Raw genomic sequence first — 22358 nt, forward strand, 5'->3', positions numbered from 1 at the left:
AACTTAATGATCCAAAACACTAACAAGGGAGACTGGGACTCTGAGCTCCCAATGCAAAGGATGGTCTCTGAGCGGCTGTGTGAACATCTGTCCATCACTAAGGGGAAAAATGACTTTATAAGTAAAAGTGACTACAGTTAAGTACAGCGATCCTTTCTCCCTGGAACTCAGTCAAAACCATTTGGCATTTAAAAAAATAAGAAGAAGGCCTTAATACCCCTACCCCCACTTCTAGATCAGGACAGGAAAGATAGGAAAGAGTAAGAAAGAAATGAACATATTAATGGTGACACAGATGGAGAAAAATCAAAATTATGAAACTGTCATGTCATAAAATAAATAGACTTCCTCTGGGGAGCAATATTTTACAAAGCACAAGCAAGCCAATCCTGTTATCCTGAGTAGAATTTTAATAAATAATGCCATTTGTTTCACTAATTTTAAAAGCTAAATACAAGGTACATCATTTTTTGCCCCAGGCAAAAATAATATGGAGCCTACATGATTACTGGGATTGTTTCTGGACACCATCCGGCAGCACTGCAAAGAGCTCCTGTCCTGTTGGTCTGCTTTCTATTTGTACAGATTAATTCACAATGTTGCTATCCTTGTAGGAGTTCCCTTTTTTTCTCCAAGCAGATAAATTATTTTACTTTCACAGTCTTGTCATAAATTTGTTAATAATACAAAAGAGCTAACGTATGAATTCTGTGGAGAAAAGCTAGTGGTAAACAAAACTGCATATCTAAAGTAACAAAAAATAAATAAATACACCAAATTTGAATTCGCTCTTTTTCTGTCACATAATTAACTCAGTCACCATTCTTGGTTCAGGGGATGGCCAACGTACCCTGCAATTCATAACCACCATTAAGTAATAAAGAAAAAAAAAACCTATTCGTTAAAAAAGGGGGGAGCCCAATGACAGCAGTACACAACTCACCTTTCAGAAACAGAATCAGTACTCCTGGTGTTCTACTAAGTTTTAATTTAGACTGGTTTAGGTACAATAGAAAAGAAACCTGCAAACACATGCTGTTTTAGTAACAAATACCAGGTAGCCAGATTTGTTACGTATTGTTGCAAGCTAGAAACTAGGAAAAGGAGAAACCCTTAACAGGAGTAGGCTACAGATATGAGAGCTTCAAGGGCATGAGAAGTAATGGCATTCAGGAAAGTGTTTTTTCCACATTGGTACATTTTTTAAAGTTTGCCATAAAAAAAAACCCAAGAAAACAAACAACAACCAAAAACCCCCACTAAATTTGACAAAAATAGTTGTATTACTAATGGTCACTTCTATTTCTAACTGCCTCACATAGAGAGCATTAAGACATTTAGGCACTTGTTTTTTTCCCCCTAATACTGTTCTTTCCTTTTAATCTACATAAAATTATTTAACACTAAATATGAAAAATGTAAACTTAATTTTCCCCATCAAAAAAGGTATAAGATCATATTTTTCCTATTCACCTTAAGAATGCAACCAGTTCCTCTCAGGCTGGAGGATCTTTTCACTGTTTTAACTTCCCTCTCTCTCTCATTTTCATTTCCTTTTCCGCTTCTCAAAACATTTTCCATAAATAAATTAAGATGAAATAATTAAAATCCAGTTGATCTGTAATTCCATTCACTGAAAAAAAAAGAAAAGAAAAAAGAAGCCTACTGAAGCAGGAACACGGGTTGCCCAGAACCAAGGCTGGGTAACTGGATGTTTTTGTTTGTTTGGGTTTTTTTTTTTTTTTTCCCCCTGATCTCCACACTGGGAGGGGAAATGTAGAAGTGGAAAGAGTCGGAGAGAAGAGGGTACTACCTTTGAGATCGCTGTTGGTTTTGATTTTTAAAAAGATATTTGTGAAAGTCCACCATTCCTTTATGCGCAAAGAACCCCAGAAACAAGCTGCAAAAAATGTTCCTGATGTCTATTTACAAGTGTCCCTAGTGGCTGCTTCGAGGCCCCAGTCCCTCCCTTCTTAGGACCCCAAGTCCACCAAACTGGAGGTGAGGGGGCCCAGCAGGGAGTCCTGGAGCTGATGCTGGTGGGCTTGCAGGCTGTGCGCTGACTGAGAGGCTGTTAAACCCGGGAGAGAATAGTTGGAGCTCCTGGCGTGGCCCATGTTGCCCTGCAGCAGAAGGACGGAGTTCTGGTCTGGACTCTGGGGAGGTGAGAACTCTTCTTCTGAGCTGGACATGAGTGGCTTGCCCCCTTCCAGAGGAGAGAGTTGATTCTGCTTGTTGGAGGAGGAGTTATTGTTTTCGGTGTTCTCCCTAAGAAACAGAGGACAACACCATATGGTTAAAAAAAAAAAAAAGTGTGAGATGGAGGGAGGGGAGCTGGAAGAAGGAAAGGGCCATTGTGCAATCAGTCACTGACCCAAATGGAGTTCTGCCCTCTCACCCACCCCACAGAGTCCTGGGGGAAAGAGAGGAGGCCTAAGAGACTTGAGAAAGGTGATGCCGGATCCTTTCCTCTTCCAGAGTTTAGAAAGCCAAATCAGCAGTGCTTATTTGAAATGCACAAAAAATTATCTTTAAATTTTTGTTCTAACAGTTATTATTAAATACCTATCAAGAAGTACCACATTTAGAAGTAAGGAAATTTGAAAATCTTCCAACAAATGGTTGTTGGTGATGAAGAAAATGACGGGGGGTGGGGTCGAACAGCGCCCAGTGCACAGATGTTTGGTGGTGAATCAAGTCAATTGTCCTGTTCCCATCTGAGGAAACAATTAACCGTCGAGTTTCCCTGCCCCTGCCTGGAGGTTGTGGTTTCAGAGGCACAGGACAGGTCATGGGAAGTGGTGTCCAGAGCGGCCCAGTGACCTGAGTAAACACAGGGAGCGCAGCCAGTCTCTCCGATTTCATCAGGGAGTGGGCCCTCTGGCCTGGCTTAAAGGACAGGCCGTTTTGTAACAGACGTCTAAATGGAACTGTACCGTCCCTGGCCCGGTGTTATTCGCTCAGTCCTCGGTGCCTCACGTGCTCTTTCAAACTCCCTGCGGACACACACACCGGCGCACACTTTCCCGGCAGGGGAACTTCAAGACCAGGCACAGCCTGAGCGGGTGTGATGTACCGGGATGTCAGCCTGGGCGCTCGGTGCTGCTAAACTGCAAGGTCTCCCAGCCCTCGCGCTTCTGCCTTCAGAATGCCCCCCACCCCGGAGTTGCCTGTCTGTCCAACTCTTCCCATCTCTGGCAGTCTCTCTCTCCCAAAATGCCCATCTCAGCTGAATTTCTCCAGACTCTTGCTTCCCAGAGGGAAACAAGGCGGCGACTTCTTCGGCCTCCAGGCTCCGAAGCGAACAAAAGAAACTCGGCCGACTTGGGCGTTCAGGTTTCCCCGAAACTGCTCGGCTCCCCGGAGCGCTCTCCCGGCCGCCGCCGCCTCCCCGAAGCTCTTCCGAATCTTGGTCGGAAACTCCACAGCAAAAGAGTGGAGCCGGGCCAGGTGGCCAGGGGTGTTCGTGTGAGGAGAGCGGAGGCAGAGACAGGTTGAAAAAAATGTTGTCTTCTGTGTTCTGGGGTGAGAGAAGTCTGAGATTGGAGATCCATTCCTCGCCCGGGTGAGCGGCGCGGACAGCGGGCCGGACCCGCCGCGGCACCCGGCCACGCGCCAGGGAGCAGACGAAGAGAATCAGTTCTGGACTTGGGGCGCCGGGGAGTCAACGCAGCGCCAACCCTCCCAAAGCGCTCTCTTCTGTGGACTTCTTTCGAAAGACTCCTCCCTTTGTGCAGCTAGTGCGAATGGAAGTGACCTCTCACCCAAAAGACTGCCAGGAAAGCGCGACTGAAGGACCGGGCGCGAGTGGAAACTGAGCAGAAGTTTCAGGACAGCTTCACCCTTCCGGGGTGCGAGAAGAGAGAGGTTCGAGATCCTCAGCCCCCACTGAACCCCTTCCCCCGCGATACCAATCAACGTTTCCCTTCTGCTTGATCTAAAAACTCACTCTCCACCCGCCACTCCTCTCCCTCTAGCCAGCCAAGAAGACATGAAAAACAAACCTAGCGCCAACGTTTCCCGACACTCACATCCCAGGAAATCCACGCGCGGACACTCAAATCAGATGAACACCGCCCTCCACCCTCCCCCCATCCCTAGCGAGCGATCTCAGAGTTCATGAACTTTCGCCGCAGTGCAGCCGAGGCCGGGGCGCCGCCCCGCGGAGGGGCTACGGCCAGCGGGGTGATCGAGGTGGTTGGTGCCTGCGGGGGTGAAAAGGGGCAGAGGGGAAAGGAAGGCTTCCCAGGGTAGCCCGATCTGCGGGAATGATGCCGCGTACCTTTCCTTGGCCTCGGCGGCCCGGTCTCTTTGCCTCCGGTTCTTAAACCAGTTGCTGACCTGGGTGGTGGTGAGACCCGTGGCCTCGGCCAGCTCCCGCTTCTCACGCGGCGAGGGGTAAGGGTTATGCGCGTACCACTCCCGCAGCACGCCCCGCGACTTCTCCTTGAAGCAGTAGCTGGTCTCCTCGCCGTCCCAGATGGTTCGTGGCAAAGGGAATTTTCGGCGCACCCGATATTTGCCCACCGCGCCCAGGGGCCGGCCGCGTAACTTCTCGGCTTCCACGTAGTGAGCCTTCAGCCACAGTTGCTGCAGCTTGGGGTGATTGTGAGGCGAGAACTGGTGGCTCTCCAAGATCTTGTAGAGCTCGCGGAAGTTGCCGCGGTGGAAGGCGACCACGGCCTTGGCCTTGAGCACGCTTTCATTCTTGTGCAGGTGGTCGCAGGCGGGCAGCGACCACAGGAACCTGCCCAGGCGCTCCAGGTTCCCGCCTTGCTGCAGAACCTCGCACACGCACGCCACTTGCTCCTGTGTGAAGCCGAACGATGGCAGCATCGACATGGCTGGGGCCTGCCGGGGCGCACTACCCGGGCGCACGCGGCAGGGAGCAAAGCCGAAAAAGCAGGGGGAGGCAGCCGCAGGGAGGGGGGCGCGGCAGCTCCTAACCCCCTCCCTAGGCTGTGCGAAGGCGTAAAAGCGAGTCAAGACTTGAAGACTGGCGGCCGAGTAAGCGGAGGAGGAGTAGAGCGCGCGCTGGAAAAGGAACGGCCGGCTCACTCCGCAGCTTTTCGGGCCTCGCTGGCTCCTGCCTCCGGCCGGGTGGATGCTGCTCGTTGCCGGGGAACTTGGTTTCTGTTCTCCCTGCAGCTGCCTTAAAGCGCGCAGCGTTCTCGGCGCGCTGATTGGCTGCGGGCGGCGCCTATCCGGGGCTGGCCAGCCCGCGCGCCGCCGGGCCGGGCTGCGAGGCCGCGCCGCCCCGCGCGGGGAGGGCGAGGCTGTACAGCGAGGGATAGGGAGTGGTGGGAGGAGAGGGACCGCGAGTGGTGAGAAGCGAAGTGGGGAGGAGGGAGGGACCGGTGCTTCCCAGGGACGGGGGGCGGTGGGAGTGGGTGAGCGCGTCAGGACCTTGCAACGTGAGCCCCCTCTGCTGTGTCACCTAAGGGCAGCCGCGCACATCTTTGCACAAATCAATGGCTCCAGACCTTCTAATTCCCCTCCTCTCCCTCCGTATCTCTGTCCCTGTCCTTTGCAGACTTGCCATTTCCCGGTGAGCTCATATTTAATTACCTTAATGTTGGAATGAATAAGTAATGGATTGATGAATAGCTTATGGAACGCGATAAATAATACAAGCGTAGACCAGTCCTCTGGGCTGCAGCCCCTGCAAGAATGGCTTCTCTCCTGGCTGGCTTCAGCTCCAGGAGCCAAACCTAATTTCCTCCCCTCTTCTCTCCTGCCCCCACCGCCCTCCAAAGCGCACAAATACTCCCAGCTGTATAGCGCTTCCCTCATTCTCAAAAGGCCACGACTATTTGGGACCAAGAGAAGAATTGTGTAGAGCATAGTTGCTGAGCAAATAGAGATTACAAGAGTTCATTTGCGATTCGGAATTTTAATGATCTGTGGTTTAAGTCGGCAGGCAGGCTTCTGGACTCGGTTTCCCTATCTGTGCGGTTGCCACCTCTGCTACTGAGGAATGCTGAGAAGCTTTACTTGCTATTAGCAAAAATGCTTTGGGAACATCGCACGAAAGGCGCTGGATGGGGTGTAAATTAAATAAAACTGTGTCCGGCTCCAATAGCCGTCCGGTTGTAACATAATATTGCCCTGTTCTGAAAGGGACACTGCCCTCAAAGCGAGGACGACCGCGGCTCCAACAAGATTAAATAAAGAGGGATGTGTGTGTGTGTGCATGTGTGTGCCTCTGTGTGTGTGTGTGTAGATTGCAATGCTGGCCTATTTTACTGCCAGGGATTGAGAGATGTCTTGCAATTTCAGCCCCATCATCTGTTATTTTGTGTATGTGTGGAGAATGCTTAGTAAAACTACACAAACAAATGGAGCTGTAATTATCTTAAGCCTCATTTGCACACCTTGTTCCAAAGCAATTATTAAAAAGATTTTGAAAACAATTAGCGTCTCTAAATAGAGATAATCTATTGTCAGTAGCTGAGACTGGCAGGAGATAAGAACAATGCGTGGAGATAAGGGGAGCCAAAGGGTGGAAGAGTGACTTTATGACTATACTTATCTCTGATTAGATAAGTTCAAAACAGAATTTTAAGTACACTTCAAAATTGCTTTTGATTTAAATGCGTCCTCTTAGTCAATGCGGAACAAACCCTAGGTTCTTTAAATTTGCTTCTTTAAATATGTTTTGGTTCCATCAGCAAGAGTACAGCATCACAGAACCATTTACATATTGAGACCTAAGTGGGAATGGAAGGAGAAGCACTGTGTGGGTTTCCCCTTGTAGTATTTAGATGGTTTTAGAACCATGCACCAATTCCAATGCACCCTGCAATGTACATCTTAAAGTTGTGAAGGGTTTCCACACCCCACCCCACCCCCATCTGTCTCTTGGGAGACTGAGTAGACACGAAGCTGCTTCTCCACTGAACTCCCAAACAAAGCTTTTTGCATCTTTGAAACCTTTCCCTTCAGTATCCCAGGCAATTAGAACTTGGAAGCAAATGCTGATATTTCATTATGTTTGGGATTATCTTTAAATGCATTTAATGGGTGCATATTATTTCAAGAGAACCCCTACCACATGGTGTGCCGAATGACTTACTTTCTAAACTGGAAACCTGGCAAAGCAGAGCCCAACCCCATGTGTCTGGTAATTTTCCCTCATGGTCTTATTTTAGTGCTCATGATGTTTCAGATGAAGTCTTGAAGAGCTGCAGTGTCCTGCCAGAAGGAATGTCTCTGCTTGGAACAGTCATTATTGACATGGCAGCTGTGTGCGGACTGGAACGGACGTTTAAACTCGGCTCTAAAAAATCAGTTAATACCCTAAAGTCTGGAGCAAGTGCGCAGAATTACAGTGTGTGTGTGTGTGTGTGTGTGTGTGTGTGTGTGTGTGTGTGTGTGTGTGTCTGTGTTGGGGAGGGGAACAGGGGGAGTCTGTAAATATAACCACGTCTCTTAAAAGACAAAGGGTAAGTTGAATATGGGATGTACTTTGTAATTAACAATTTTGTATAAGGAAATGAGGCACAGCTTGGACAAATAAGAGCAGGTATAGATTTACAGGGAGCAGAGAGACGACAATTAGACATCCACTACCTTCCCCGCCCCCAACCCCCCCACCCCCGGCTTCCTCCAGACCTCCCTGCCCACTTCTTTTCATCTCTCTTCAAAAGGAATCAAGACGCACTAGACGGTGGCGACAACTGGGAAGACGACTGTGCGGATGCGGCGACTGCGGGCACCGGGGTTGATAAGAAGTGGTGCTCGTCCTTGGAGGCCGTGCCCTGGCCCGCCAGCCTTTCTCTCCTAGTGTTCAGTCCAGTAGATCGCACGATTAGAAAGGAAATGTGCTATTCGCTTTGTACCAACGAGCCTACCTGCTATTTCGATCCCTCGGTTAGGGAAACCAATTTTTATAAATGTTAATTATTGGCTCGGATATATAAGGTTTCCCAAAATGGAACCTTTCACTGCAAACCACTAAAAGAGGTAAAATGACATGAATTTACAAACCACATAAACCAAATGATCCATTTTAAATCGCACACAGAAAGGTTTGAGTTGTTCTAGTAACTTAAAACCTTTTGCTGTCAATGCAAATCACAAGAAAACAGAGATTTGTCGGAGATTTAAAGGCAAGGAGCAGCACCGCTGCTGCCCTCGCCGCTTCGTGGGTCCCCAGGGTAACACAGCTAGAAAGGGGCTACCAGCGCCAGGTTTCTGGTCTTTTGTGCCTCCGCCGTGCAGGTAACCGCCGGATGCACACAACTGGTCTGTGGAAAGGTTGATGCGGAGGCATCAGGTGGTGTTAGAGTTTCTAGGTCGGGTTAAAACAAGGCCTTGTGTCCTCTGGCTGAGACCCACTTATTTCCCTTCTGGCTTGGAGCGAGCTGCTTGGAGGCTCCTGGCCCGCTTTCTTGGAATTCTTTTGCCATCAAGAACGACAGCGAGGATTCTACTCTACCTACAGATATTTAGGAGGGAAGGGCTTTGGAAGGTGTTTCATCAATAAATTAGCGTCGTCGCTCTGGGGCAGTGAGGATCCCAAATCCTGGCTGAAGTGTCAACGTTCATCTTTTTCCTTTACTTGGTCGGAAACTCCAGGTGCCCTCGACCCCTCCGGATGCCGGGCTCCGAGGGCGGCGCGGCGCCGGAGCAGCCTCCCACCTGCCTCCTGGGGGACGCTGCTCCCCGCGAGCTCTGGATAGGCCGAGGGCTCAGGCGGGGCGATATGCGGACCCGAAAGAGAGAAATCCAAAACCAGTCCATTAGTAAATGAGTTTTGTGTTGTCAAGGTTCTTTCCCATCCACTTGCTGTTCTGAAAAATAGATCACGTTTCGTTATCTTTAGTGGGAATCTGCAACGTGACACCGGATCCGCGCGGCCCCCGCCTCTCCCTCCCTTCTTTCCAGCCTCGCTTGGCCGGGCCAAGGGGAGCCGGGCGGCCTCCTTGGCTTATTTCTGAACAATGAAGATTTGTCTGTTCCCCTAATATATTTATGTATGTATGGAGGGAGGGCGTTTTCTCCTTGAAGCGGGAAGCGCACGACCAGAGCCTCTCGCTTCTTTGGTGCGAAAACGCAGCGCCAGCCCAAGACGCCGGGAGACTGCCGTTCCCCGCCTACACCTGGACAAACAGAGCCGGCAGCGAGCCCGGCTTGCTGCTAAAAACCCTGCCGCCCCGCGCGGCTCCTGAAAATACAGTCTCCACATTGTCCCGGGGTCGGGGAAGGGAGAGAGCAAAGAGAAAAACAGGCAGAGACACACCGCCGCGAGGGAACTCACAGTGAATGGGGACCGTGCTGGAGTTGGTGTGCGTGTGTTTGGGGAAGTTACCCTCTCTCTCCGTGTGTGTCTCCAGGTTTGGTCTCTCTCTGTGTCTCTTTTTACCTCATCCTCTCTTTCAGCCTGAAAGAGGAAGCTCATTCATTCTCTGTGTGAACCTCTGATTCCTTCATTCTCTGTTTTATTGTTTCTTATCTCCATCTCACCCTTTGTCCCTTTCGTTCCTTCATTGTCTCATTCTTCGCGTTTCTCTCTCACACTCTCTCTGTCCAACACCCTGCCCCCTTCACACACACACCCTCTCCTCTCTCTCTGGATCCATTTCTCTTTTGCTTTCTTCTTTTTCTCTCTCGTTCCTCTCCCTTCCTCAAAGCTCTTGACGCCTGCGCCTGCTTCCCCAGGACCAGGCACTGTGAGGTCTCCCAGACCATGCTCTGCTGATATGCTGCACCCAGGCAGCGTCTGCTGAGTAGACTCTGAAGTCCTGGCAGGGGCATCTGGTTCAGTTGGTGGGGACCCCTCGCACGGAGTAGTGGTGTAGTCAACAGGTGGGGGCGCCCATGAAGGACTGAAGAAGGTGGGTTGACCACCTGGAGGGAAATGGCAGATTTAAGCTGAGCTCTGAGAAGGCATAGGCCCGAAGACTTGCCAACCACCAGATTTGAGTCAGAAGACACCACTCAACATTAGATGCCAAGCACCCTTCTGGAAAGTGAAGGAGAGTGTTGTGAGAATCTGTTCTTAAGAGCCTAAGACATTCTTGCCTCCTTTGCTTTATTAACATTACCTCAGGCCAGGAGTCCTTATCTTCCATTGAGTTTCCAATCAACTTTTTTTTTTGTCAACTAATGTACATCCTGAATACTGCATCTGTCTAAGCTAAGAAGAATTTCCTTTTGGGAGGTGAAAGCCTGCAGTTACTCCTGTTCAGAGGAAAGTGCTAGTGATGGTAATGCAGGGTGACACTAAATAAACAGTTAGGGTGGACTGGAAAGATGGAGTTAATTATCCAGTGAGCTGAGTTTCAGCCCAGACCATCAGGGGCTGATTTGTTTTGGCTCATGGTCCAAGGAAGGAGACAAACCACTCTCTTCTCTACATCTCTTAGGGATCCTGATCGGTCTTGTCTCAAACAAAACAAAAATCACTACCCAGGTATCACTGTTTCAATTAAAATTTAGTGTATTACTCCTCTGCAGACTCTACAAAAATGTCCACTCCATTGCCCTATATCCCTTGAGAGAAGACCCCAAATGACTCACAAATAGATTCCCTAAATCTTTTTGTAGAGACCCATTGGTAGGAAGTGCACATCCAGCACTCCTCCCCATCTCTTCACTTACATTTTTACAACAGGATTATAAAACTACGTGTTTATAAAAACTGAGATCTTAGTCTGGTTTTCACGATGATTCCCCAACCTCCCAAAAAAATCAGGCTTCGTGAAATTTTAGATGCAATTAGATTTATTGTTTTCGTGATTCACTGACTATCCGGTTTCCTCAGGTAAGCCGGCACTTATATATAAATACTAGTAACTTAAAACTTCTCCCTCCCCACTTTGCTCTTCCCTCCCTGCCTTTGCCCACCTCCCCTCCCTGCCACATTCTGATATTAATAATCCCCGGCTGCCCCTCTTTCCGGGTCATTACGGTACTGCTGGTCTCTAATCAATCCTAATGCGATGGCAATTGGAGTCCCTGATGACTGCGGCTCGGGTTTCTTGTAATGGCTCTACCACATTTTCCTGGACCTCCTTCTTTAACCTGAGATGCCAGGGGGACGAGTCCCTTCTCGGCTGCTGATTACTTCAAGATGTGGGGGCTGGTTTGCGCAGAAAGGGAAAGAGACACGCGCACAGCGTGGCTACCACTGCAGGCTGGGCTGCTGGGGCGAGCAAGGCGTCTGCGCGCTGGGAGCCGGCACCCGAACGCCTTTCGCTACTCTGTTTTCTCCCCATTTTCCAGGCCCAAAGTCACCCTGGTGGACCGAGATGAAGATTCTTAGAGGTTTTCTGTATTTGTCCCCACCCCCGCCCCCCTGGTGCCGAGACGCCTCGTGGCCTCTGGGCCTCTCCAGTTCTCGCAGGTTCCCACCCTACAGCGTGCGCCAGGACTCCCCGGCCAGGCCTGCCTCTCGCTCAGGAGTGAACGCCTCGCTCCGGTTCTTCTTTCCTTGTGGCTGTCTTCTCCCAGCCATTCTCCCAATTCTACTCAATTTTAGAGTAGTTGTCCTGAAGCGGAACTGGATTCTTCCTCATCTCTCCCTCTGACCCTTGACCTCTCTTCTCTTATTTATCCCAGCAATGCCTGAAGCTCCCAACGGCTTCCTGACCCAAAGCCGAGGCCAGAAGCTTGGTCCTGTCTTGTCGGGATTTGACCCCATCTCTCACGACCCATGAAGGAGACCATCGCTCGGAATCCTTAAGCTCTAGGGATAAAGGCCCAACACTTCTTTCCGGTTGGTGCCCTTGGGAAGAGCGGTTGGTGCCGGTTCAAGAGCGGGAACTTGCTCCATACCTCCCTCTCCCTGGTGGTGTCTTCTAGCTTGCCTCCCTACCCCTATCCAGGCCAGGCAGAAAAGCGATCAGCACGTTCGCGGCATCTGTATTCTTCCATTTCTCAGCCCAAAGCCATTTAGCGTAACCCGAGCCCAGGATAATTGCCACGTTTCTGCCGCGATACTTTAAAAAACAAGATAATGCTTCTGAATTGCGGAAGAAAAGTGCTGTGGACAAATTGGGCGCTGAGCTGCCGAGAAGGTTCGCTTTGTTAGGGCCGGCCGGTGGTTTGTCACTAGATTAGTTCCTTTCTGGGAGCCGCCTGCGCTCTGCAGCGGGGTGAGCCTGAGGCGAACGGCCTATGGGGTTCCCGGGGGCCGCGAACTGTGGGGAGGGCTAGGGGAGCACTTCAGGCCTCTATGTCGGTGCAAATCCACGCCGTGGAAGATGTTTCTGCATTCCCATACAGAGTACATTGTTTGGGTTCTAAAGGATCCAGATCGTCGCGGACCGAGAAGCTTGACTGCCTCTGCTCCCGAATGGGCCGCGCGCATCTGTCTGAAGCCCCAGTCCTCTGAACGGCAGAGAAGGAAATGCTGGGTGGAGGGTTCCCACTCACGCATGCCCTTCCGCGCCTCTCGCCCACTGGGGCTGGGCTTGGATTTTGCAACCATTTCCATCACCGCTGCTGTACTTGGCGCAGCCCTGCTGGAAACCGGCAGGGTGAGGCTTTCAGGCAGCCGGGGGGCCGCGAGGGGCGCTTTTAGGGCTGGGAACAAGGCTGTGGGAGCTTTCCTTACCTCAGGTTCACCCGCCTCCCCCACCCACCCCCCCGCGTGCAGGCCCGCGTCCCCGTTTCGCCGGCCCATCCCGGGTCCCCGACAGGCTTCTCCGCCAGGTGTGCGCCGGCGCCCGGGAGACCTTGCCGTGCAGCGTACTCGCAGCCCCGCCCGCGGTGCCCAGTCTGGGGGAGCCGCGCTAACCCCCGCCCCGCCGCCAGGAACCCCTCCCCGGGGCCACGCTCGAGCTATCCGGCGCTGCGTCTGCGCTGGGGACGGCTCCGCCCAGTTCTGCAGCCAGGGGTCCGGCGTTCTGGCCAGACCAGTGGTCCGAATGTGAGAAGACTTAGGGCTCCGCCGCTCTCTCGGGCTGTTCCCCGAAGTGGTTCTGGGAGCCTAGAGGCATAGGGGCTTAAGGAAGGAAGGGACAGGGCCAGGGAGGGCGGGAGCGAGAAGGAGGAGAGGGCAGGTCAGCGGAACTGGGATGGGGCGCAGCCCAGCGGCGGGCACGGCCGGAGGAGAGAGAGGGCGCTGTCTTCCTGGCAAAGGATCCCTGGCTTGGCCGGCAGGAACCGAAACAAAAAAAAAAGAAGAAGAAGAAGAAAGAAAGAAAGCACAGGAAAGGAAATCTGCCTGGTCGACCCGGGGCGGAGGAGGGTGGGGGGTGAGGGACGCACTGTGGGGAGGGCCAAGGGTGGCCGAGCGGATTCTCAGCCCACAGCCCAGCAACCGCTTCTTCTGCTGCGGCCTTGCTAGCGCCGCGTGGCCCCGAGCGAGACTCTTCTTTGGCCCTAAAGGGCCCCCCACAGTTGGCTTCCCTCCCTCGCTTTCTCCTCTGGAAAACTGGAGGCGTCGGTATAAGGTCTGCGACGCTTCACTGGCGATTGAGGTGCCGCGACGTGGCCAAGGCAAGCAAGGGGGTGGGAGAGAACCCGGATCTCCTTTGCCTGAGCCGAGCCGGCTTTTCAGTTTTTTGTTTTGTTTTGTTTTTTTCAATTTTCAGGAGCCCGCGGAAGAAAACCGCAACGCCAACCAGGCCTTCACGTCGAAGCGCCGCAGCAAATGGCCTCACCTGGTTTGGCTGCGTCTTGCCGAGGAACAAGGAGGAGGTGGAAGGCCCTCTTTCTTTCATCGACTGACCTGGGCGCACACTCTGGAAACCAAAGGGTCCCAAGGACAATTACTGTCAGACATTCCCCCACTCAAATCCAGGAAACTTAGTTTACACTACTTCAGGAGAAATGCCTGTATCATCTACAAAGGATGTGTTGTCTTTCCATGCGCATAACAAACCAGTTGAAGCAAAACAAAGGATCTCAAACTTACGTATCTTCAGTCTTGAAAGGTCCCTCTGTGTTAATGGATGTAATTAAAGGCCTTCTAGGTTTGCTGATAGATACTAGAACCGATCATCTCACATGTCCGCCATCGGAGAGTCCCAAGCTCCAGTCTCCACGTGAATTTCCGGACTCTTCCATAGCCCTTCCGGTAGAATCCAGGTGGCCCCATAGTTCTGCCTTTAGCAGGAGAGCTATTTCCTAGGAGTAACTGGGTGGGCTGCAATCCGCCTGCCTCTTCACGTTGAGAAACGCTTCTCTTGTGGGAACGTCTGTTTCTATTCATCCGATTTTCTAATGTCTTTGATCAGCCTAAATATTTTCTTGGCAAACGGAAATTGACCATGCCATGAATATGATAACAACCTGCTTGGAAAGAAGCTATTTTGTTTCGAAGCAGCAAGGGGGAGTGGGGGGCCGGGAAGCCAGGGAAGGGAGTAGGGGTCGGGTAACTAGCTGGCTGGTAAGAATGCCTGAAATAGATTCCTGAACATACATCTTTTTGCAGTCTCTGAAGCAGCTTTTTGAAAGATAGTCAGATAAACACACACCTGGGCTCCTAAAAGTCTTTGATACACTTTATATTTAAAAAAACAGAACTTCAATGGACGCCTCTGGAGAATTTCCCTTTAAAACATAGATGAAAGGCAAGGTTAATACAATGTTCTCTTAATCCCTTTGGCTTGTGAGTCAAAATAAATATTTTCTTCTGCATGTTATTGTACATCCTGCCATTTGGCTGTGGCTATAAGCAAATCGACCGGTAATAAAAGTGTTTTGAGGCTGTGTATTAAATGCAGTTCTCTTGAAATCAAGGGTTGGGGGGAGGGAGGGGCCTTACTTCACAGGCAAGAGTTGGTGGGTTTCTGAAAAAGCTGCAAGAAAAAGACCTTTCACCTCTCATTAGTGATGCCATCAGTGCTCAGGCAGAGTGGAGCTGAGGTCATGTTACATATGGCACACAGTCTGCTCAGCACTTGAAACGTCAGCTTTGAAATTTTAGAGAGGGGAAAGGTCATCTTTAATAAGCTAAAGTCTGGGGCTCCCATTGCCCTCTTTGCAAACTGGGTGGGTGTCCATATGCTTCAAACCTTCTGCACAAGTTTTCTTTTTTTTAATTTGCAGTTTTAAGCTGATTTTTTGTTTCACATCTTCATTTAAGCTGTAATGTTTTCAGCTGTTAATACACCAAAAGGCCTTTCATTTTTATAGCAACTCTGTCATCTTTCCTTTTCTTCTTATGCAATCATAAAACTGTCTGTTCTGAGTGATAGCTTTTTAGAACTCAGCTTCCCAGAAGAAATGAAGTGTATCTGTCCATCTGCATACATGGATCCAGACATGTGGGCTATAGGGTTACCCTTCTGAGTGGGTAATTTAGACTTCACTTTTGTACACTACATAATTTACTGAACCTTCAAAACATTAAAACTTCCATATTATGTAAAAGCTCTAGTTTCTGAAAACTTCCTGGTACTACTAAAATTTTTCATGCCATTTACTGAAATTTCACATTTTATTTTTACCATGTGGGGGAAACTCTCAAATCAGAAGATATTGATTCTTCTGTAAGGTTTAAAGTTAAGGTTGACAGAAGCTACAGTGGTAGATATAGCACTGAAAAAAAGAAGTGCTAGTATCTCACTTCCTTGTTCAAAAAATATTAGGAACATTTGTGAATGTTTAATCCTCATATTTTTTCAAGAAGTGAAGTCAACCAAACCCAAGGCACAAAACTATCCCCAGATCTCTTTGTAGCCACTGTCAATATGGATATAAATATTTTTCTTTCATGTCCCTCTGCAAGGAACTCCTCAATAGTGATTTGTCATTTACTCAATTCCAGAAACTTTTTTTCCTTATGGACCTACTATCCAAGAAGAGCAGCCTCAGCACACTTTTGTGTATTCCTCATTTCTCTTTATGTCTGCCAACCCATGTTGTCTATTTATATAACCCCAATTTTGGTTGTTGTTGTTTTTTTTTAGCTTTTTTCTTCTACATCAAAGTTACGTATTTTGTCATTATAAGATAAACTTTATTAAATAAGACAACTGTGTATGTTCAGCTTCAACTAGCAGACTGAATGATCTCTTAAAATTCCTTCTCCTACTTTGCAAATTGAAAACATTGAAACATCCTCTTGAGTAAACTAGGGGTTCCTTATTACTGAGAGATTTAATGATTATGATATGCAGATAGGTGTTACTTTTGCTTTGTCTCTAGTTAGATTTTTCAAAAATCCTTAATTCTGGATGAGCGAAAATTTGAAAGAGCAGTCTGTATGATAGCAATTGAAACTAAGAGTGGGTAGAATAATTTCACAACCAAGCATGACATCAAGTAAATAATTTGATTCTAATTAGTTTCCTACATTAGCGTTTACTACTAAAAAGCTAGTTGACTTTGTGATACTTTAGCTAACCCAAAGCTCTTGAGACTTTGAGGACCCAAATGATTAAGTTCAATCAATCTAGTGAATAGAAAGTCAAGATTATGATGCACACTGTGGTCTCAGGGAGTGCATATGTGTTCGAGAGAGAGGTACTGTTGCTTTTTTTATTTTTGACTAAATTTTAAAATTCCCAAAAATACTCCAGGAAAATTTAAGAGCAGATTGTTTTACTCTAAAAAACAAGGAGTGAAATATTTCAAGAAGCAGATTCATCATCGACAGGTCAATAATTCATTAAAGGACCATAAAAAGAATGCTAATAATTTACACATTTTATAGGATCCTTCACTCAGGAGCCTTTAACATTTTACAAGCCTGATCTCATTCATCTTCTCAGAACTTTCTCAACTTCTCAGTATTATTATTGCAAAGGGTGATTATTCCTATTACAAAAATATGGCAGAGAGGCTGTACAATTGCCCATGGAAGTATAATTCAGAGGCAGTTTGGGGATAAGAGCTATGAATCCCAATAAAATAAATAAGCAATATAGATATATTGTACAGCACAGAGAAATATAGCCATTATTTTGTAGTAACCTGAAATGGAGTATAATCTATAAAAACATTGAATCATTATGTTGTACACCTGAAACTAATTTAATATTGTAAATCAACTTTACATCAATTTTAAAGAGCTTTGAATCCCAGATCCTTTCCAATTTATCTAAAAAGCAATTTTCCATAAAGAGATCAGATTCAAAAGATTTCAATTTAGTGAGTCCTTGTAAAATTTTATCCTCCTTAAGTTAGACTCTATAATTCATGCTCAAGATTTGTGAGAAATTTCATAAATGTCTTTAAATCACTAAGAAAAAGAAAATGTAACATGAAGTGACATCAGTCCACACAGGTCTGGTAGTTCTTCCATCCTGTCTGGAAATAAGTCATAGTCTTAGTTGGTGTAAATGTCATGTGGGAGGAGACATACAGATTACAGAACCATGAGGTAATTACTACAGCTTAACTGTCCTACAGAGAAGCTATTAAGTGTTCATAAACAGGGTTACAATAGGATACATATTCTATGACAAGATTTGGCCTGTATTTTCAATGCTTACAATTCTTTCTTTGACTTATTTAAGAGAAGAACTACTAGAAATTCCAGAAAAGTAAGGATTTGGCTTGTCTTAAGGACAGTGTTTCATTAACTTTAGTAGGCATGCAAAGGACCTGAGACACTTGTAAAAATTCAATGGCCAAACCCCCAGAATTTTGATTCCCTAGGTTTACAGTGGGATCCTGGAATCTGCATTTTATGGCAGGAACTAATTTTAATGCAAGTGGTTAGTGGGCTATTCTTTGAGAATAAACAATCACTCTGCCTGATGTAGGAACATAAAAAGGATATGTTCTATCAGCAGGAACAATATTTATCTTTTTCTTTTAGGAATAATATTTAAACTGCAAATTTTGACCTAACCAGAATTTACTTTGTATGATTTTGAAAGAGAATTTTTAGAATAGATTTTTTTACTGGGGAGGGGAGAATCTTTGGGTTTCTGAAGGATTTCGTGGGCCTTAAGATGTTTCTAACTAGTAACTGGATAGAAAATAGTTTGTCCTCTTCAAGTGATTGCTTCCGCTAAATGAGTTAGCAGGAAAGTGACATCAGACCAGGACAATGAGACAAAAGAAACATCTTTGAAGAAAATTCAGCACCAGCCATGAAAACTAAACAAATCGCATTGGCCAAAGAACAGTATTGCCTCCTGAGTACACCTTAAAAACCAACAAGTTTTGTGAACATCTCTCAGTGTGCATGACCCCATTAGAACAGTAATTAAACACCTCTTCCCCAAGATTTGCATGAAATGAAGATGCTCTGGAGTGTTGCTACAATATGACAGAAGGAATGGAAAATAAAATCTAAGAGGGAGTTAACAGTGTTGTCTGCACTGCAAATAGTGGTCATTTGTTGCTTGCTTACAAAGGTTTAAAAGTATTTTTACGATAAAGAACACAATCACATAAATGGCAGCTTCTTGCTTATGAGAGGGAGATTAAATACCCAAGAAGGTTAATAATCATAATTTATTATTCTCTCCCTTTAAAGATCATTTGAAAATGAGATCATGGAAACATAGATATCAGACTCTTTGCTGTTGGGAGAAGCCAAGAAGTCATTGGATAAACCTGTCACTCTAAGTAAAATCCTTGCAAAAAAAAAAATCCCTTTGATGGGGCAACCCTCACTGCTGCTTAAACACTTGAGTATTGGAGAACTCACTACCTCACATCTGTTTTGTATGTTTTAAGACTCAACAAAACAAGAAAGATATGCCTGGTGGTAACAAAGTCACATGAAATCCATGATACATATGAGAGAAGCATGAAGAGGATCTTCTAATAACTTGTTGGTCAAGTAGAAAGTCAGAGTAAACTGTACTGGCTAAACTGCTTTCTCAAGTTTCCATTTTAGGCATTTCTACTGTTTGCCCACTGCCTAGTAGGCTGCTGGAGTTCACTATAGGAAAAGTAAATATTGTCATTTCAAATAAAGAACTGTTTATTATATAACAGAACAGAGGCTGCCTTCTATTTTTGAGATTCTGCTAAGTTAATTGGGGACAGTAGCCAAAGCAGCTGCCCAGGAGATGATGTTTTCCAACAGCTACAGTACTTAAAGCTGAGCTGGGTTCGTGTTTGTCTACAATGTGGCAATCACATTGTTCTTTTCCTTGGATGTTCTTTGGCTCCTATTGGGGTTGAGTAAATGGAGGCACCATTTGTACTACTTTACCAGCCCATTTGACTCCTGCAGTGCAGCTAAACCATAAGGCAAGGTAGATCAAAGTCAGAACTGATGGCTTGCTACCATTAATGGGATTCAGCTCAGACTCTTCTCAATGAAGGGGAAAATGTTGACTTAACCCCTATTTCCATCTAAATCAGAGGTTCCAAAATTTTGATAGATTTGGGACTGTACTCAGTGTTTTTAATAACTTCTCCATTTTGTTGGAGGTTTGTCTGCTGTCCGTGTTTTGAAACACTGGCTTAAATATATGACAGAGGAAAGAAATCTGGACTGAGTAGTGATTTAAGATAAACAAACACAAAGCTTTGGTTAATGAAAGAATGTTTTTCAGGAATAATACTTTGCACTTCTATAATGCTTTCTGCTTTTCAGAGGGCTTCTTCTTTTTGCCCCTCACTTGTAAGATGGATAAGGGCCAGTGATATTATTAACTCCATGTTATAAATCAACTGAGGTAAAGAGTGTATACAAGTGAGTGGATATATGGTAGATGGAGGTTAGCAGCATGACCTTTCCCATCTTTGTTTACCAAATTCATAGTCTCATTTTCTTGTAGGTCAAAACATATAGATGTACCTCAAGTTTTTTCATGGCTATAGCATAGTTGATGGATTTTTAAAATTTATGTAACTATTCCTTTATTGATGGATGTGTTTTTTTGCCAAACTTTTTCTTTTATGACGATCCTGTGACTATCTTTATACTTACATTTTTGAGTACTTGTGTGTATATTTCGTTAAATTGCTAAAAGTGAAATAGCTGAGGCAAAGGGTAATGTGTATTAAAATTTTCATGTATATTGCCAAATGGTCCTTCAAAATGTGTACACTTGCCTTGACAGTATGCAATAGACTAATTTTTCCCAATTGCCTAGCTATACTCTTTAATCTTTGCCAATCTGATTGTGGAAAGTGAAAGTGAAGTCGCTCAGTCGCATCCGACTCTTAGCGACCCCATGGACTGCAGCCTACCAGGCTCCTCCATCCATGGGATTTTCCAGACAAGAGTACTGGAGTGGGTTGCCATTGCCTTCTCCAGAAATACAGCTGCTGCTGCTGCTAAGTTGCTTCAGTCGTGTCCGACTCTGTGCGACCCCGTGTGGCTAATTTAAATTTCTTACTTTTATTATTATTAAAGTTTAGTATCTTTTTAAGAATTAATTAATTATTTATTTTTGGCTATGTTGGGTCTTTGTTGCTGCTCCGGCTTTTCTCTAGTTGCAGCGAACAAGGGCTATTCTCTAGTTTCAATGTGTGGGCTTCTCATTTGCCATGGCTCCTCTTGTTGCAGAGCATGGGCTCTAGGGCACACGGACTTCAGTAGTTGGGGCACATATGCTCAGTAGTTGGTGCTTGGGCTTAGTTGCTCCATGGCATGTGGCATCATTTTCAGAGCAGGGTTCGAAACAGTCCCCTGAGTTGGCAGGCAGATTCTTTACCACTGAGCCACGAGGGAAGCTGAGTTTAGTGTCTTCTAAATCATGCCTGGAATAGATACAATGAAAGAGGAAAGTGTACAAATTACAGCTCCATAACTTTTTACGTTTGTATACATCTGAATAGCTATCATCTAGATAAAGATATAAAATATTTCCATCACCTCAGAAAATTCTCTCTCGCCACTTTACCCGCCCACCCCAGGGGTAGTCACTCTTCTGACTTCAAGTGTCAACATCAATTCATTTTGCTTATCTTGAATTGAATGTAAATGAAATCAAACAGTTTTATCATAGCTTCCTTTGTTCAACGTAGTATCTGTGGGAATCATCCGTGTTGTTATGTGTGACAGTGGTGCATTTTTAAAATTATTGTTTGTATTCCACTATATGAATACACAATAATAGGCTGATAATCCATTCTCCTGCTGATGAACACTTGTGTTGTCTCTAGCTTTTTACTATAATGAATAAAGCTGCTATGAACATTCTTACCCATGTCCTTCAGTGGGTATATGTTCTCATTTCTCATGGTCATATACCTGGAGAATTGCTGAGTCAAGGAGTAGCTGTTTATTTAGCTGAAAAAAAGATACTGCTTAGTGGTGTTCTAAAGTTACTCTCCCTCTAGCAATTGTATGAGAGTTCCAGCTGCTCCACATCTTTCCCAATACTTGGTATTTTTATTCTTTCAAATTTTAGACTTTCTGCTGGATGTATAATAGTATCTTGTGGATTTAATTTGCATCTCTCTGAAAAAGAATTATATTGACCATCTTTTCATGTACTTATTGACAATTTGGATAGTCTCTTTTGTATAATGCTTATTCAGATCTTTGCCCATTCTCGCAGTTGTTTGTGTTTTTGTGATCTTATTTGTATACGTTTTTTATACATTCTGGACATAACCCCTTTGTCGGATGGATAGATAGATAGACAGATAATGAAAATATTATCCTACTATGTGACTTGCCTCTTCATTCTCATACTAAAGTTCTTATATTGAACAAAAGTTCTTAATTTCAGTTAAATGCAATTATGTTTTTATTATTTTATAGTTATTATCTTTTCTATCATATTTAAGAAATATTTGTCTATGCAAAGTCATGAGATGTTATCCTATGTTTTCTTCTAGAGGAAATTTGATATTTTAGTTTGATATTTATACTTATGAGCTATCTTGAATTAATTTTTATAGGTGGTGTAAAGTAGGAGTCAAGTCTGAGGTTTTTTTCCCTTATAGATACACAACAGTTCTAGCTTTGTATGTTGAGAAAGCCATTCTTTTTCCCACAGAATTACATTTGTACCTCAGAGAGAAAGTATTTGATATTTCACCATCAAACATGTAAGCTGCAATGCTTTGGTTTGGGTTTTTTGTAGATATTTTTTGTCATATTAATAAAGTTCCCTTCTATTTTAACATATGAGAGTTTTTGTCCTGAGTGGTTTTTTGAATCAAATGCATTTTCTGTATTTATTGAGATAATCATATGTTTTTTCTTTTTTTTTCCATTAATGTGATGAATTATATGGATTATTTTATTTTATTTTTTGGCTGCACCATATGGCATGCAGGATCCCAGTTCCCAGCCAGGGATCAAACCCATGGCCCCTGAAGTGGAGGCGAGGAGTCTTAACCATTGGACAATGCTGGTAAGTCCCTGTATTGATTATTTTAGAATGTTAAACCAACCTTGCATTCCTGGTATGAATCATTCTTGGTCATTATGTATTATCTTTTTTTCTATGTCTGTATTAAATTTAATAATGTTTTATTTAGAATTTTTGAATCCATATACAGAAAGGATTTTGGTTTTGGTATCATATTTA

The 22358-nt window shown here is 45.6% G+C and overlaps 1 protein-coding gene and 1 long non-coding RNA gene across 3 annotated transcripts; both read right to left on the bottom strand.

Moving 5' to 3' along the window:
* Positions 1-390: 390 nt before the first annotated feature.
* On the bottom strand, positions 391-5298 carry SIX1 (SIX homeobox 1). The gene is made up of 2 exons (XM_027554252.1): positions 4283-5298; positions 391-2268 (listed from the first exon to the last, which is right to left on the bottom strand). Exons 1-2 carry the CDS (start codon positions 4840-4842, stop codon positions 1974-1976), a joined length of 855 nt encoding a protein of 284 aa, XP_027410053.1. The 5' UTR covers positions 4843-5298; the 3' UTR covers positions 391-1973.
* Positions 5299-5873: 575 nt separating this feature from the next.
* On the bottom strand, positions 5874-14436 carry LOC113900459. 2 transcript variants are annotated; one of them, XR_003513140.1, is made up of 3 exons: positions 13868-13959; positions 13614-13694; positions 5874-8795 (listed from the first exon to the last, which is right to left on the bottom strand). It is a non-coding gene; the product is annotated as an uncharacterized LOC113900459 (long non-coding RNA). The 2 variants fall into 2 exon arrangements; XR_003513141.1 differs by lacking the exon at positions 13614-13694 and having other exon boundaries at positions 13868-14436.
* Between the last annotated feature and the right edge of the window lie 7922 nt (positions 14437-22358).

Source organism: Bos indicus x Bos taurus, chromosome 10 (assembly GCF_003369695.1).
Source record: "Bos indicus x Bos taurus breed Angus x Brahman F1 hybrid chromosome 10, Bos_hybrid_MaternalHap_v2.0, whole genome shotgun sequence".
Classification (NCBI taxonomy): Eukaryota; Metazoa; Chordata; class Mammalia; order Artiodactyla; family Bovidae; genus Bos; species Bos indicus x Bos taurus.

Excerpts from the sequence above, each read along its gene's own strand:
- SIX1 (XM_027554252.1), bottom strand. The coding sequence starts at position 4,842 with ATGTCGATGCTGCCATCGTTCGGCTTCACACAGGAGCAAGTGGCGTGC. Across the intron at positions 2,269-4,282 it reads GCCGCCGAGGCCAAGGAAAG|GGAGAACACCGAAAACAATA; the intron begins GTACGCGGCATC and ends TCTGTTTCTTAG.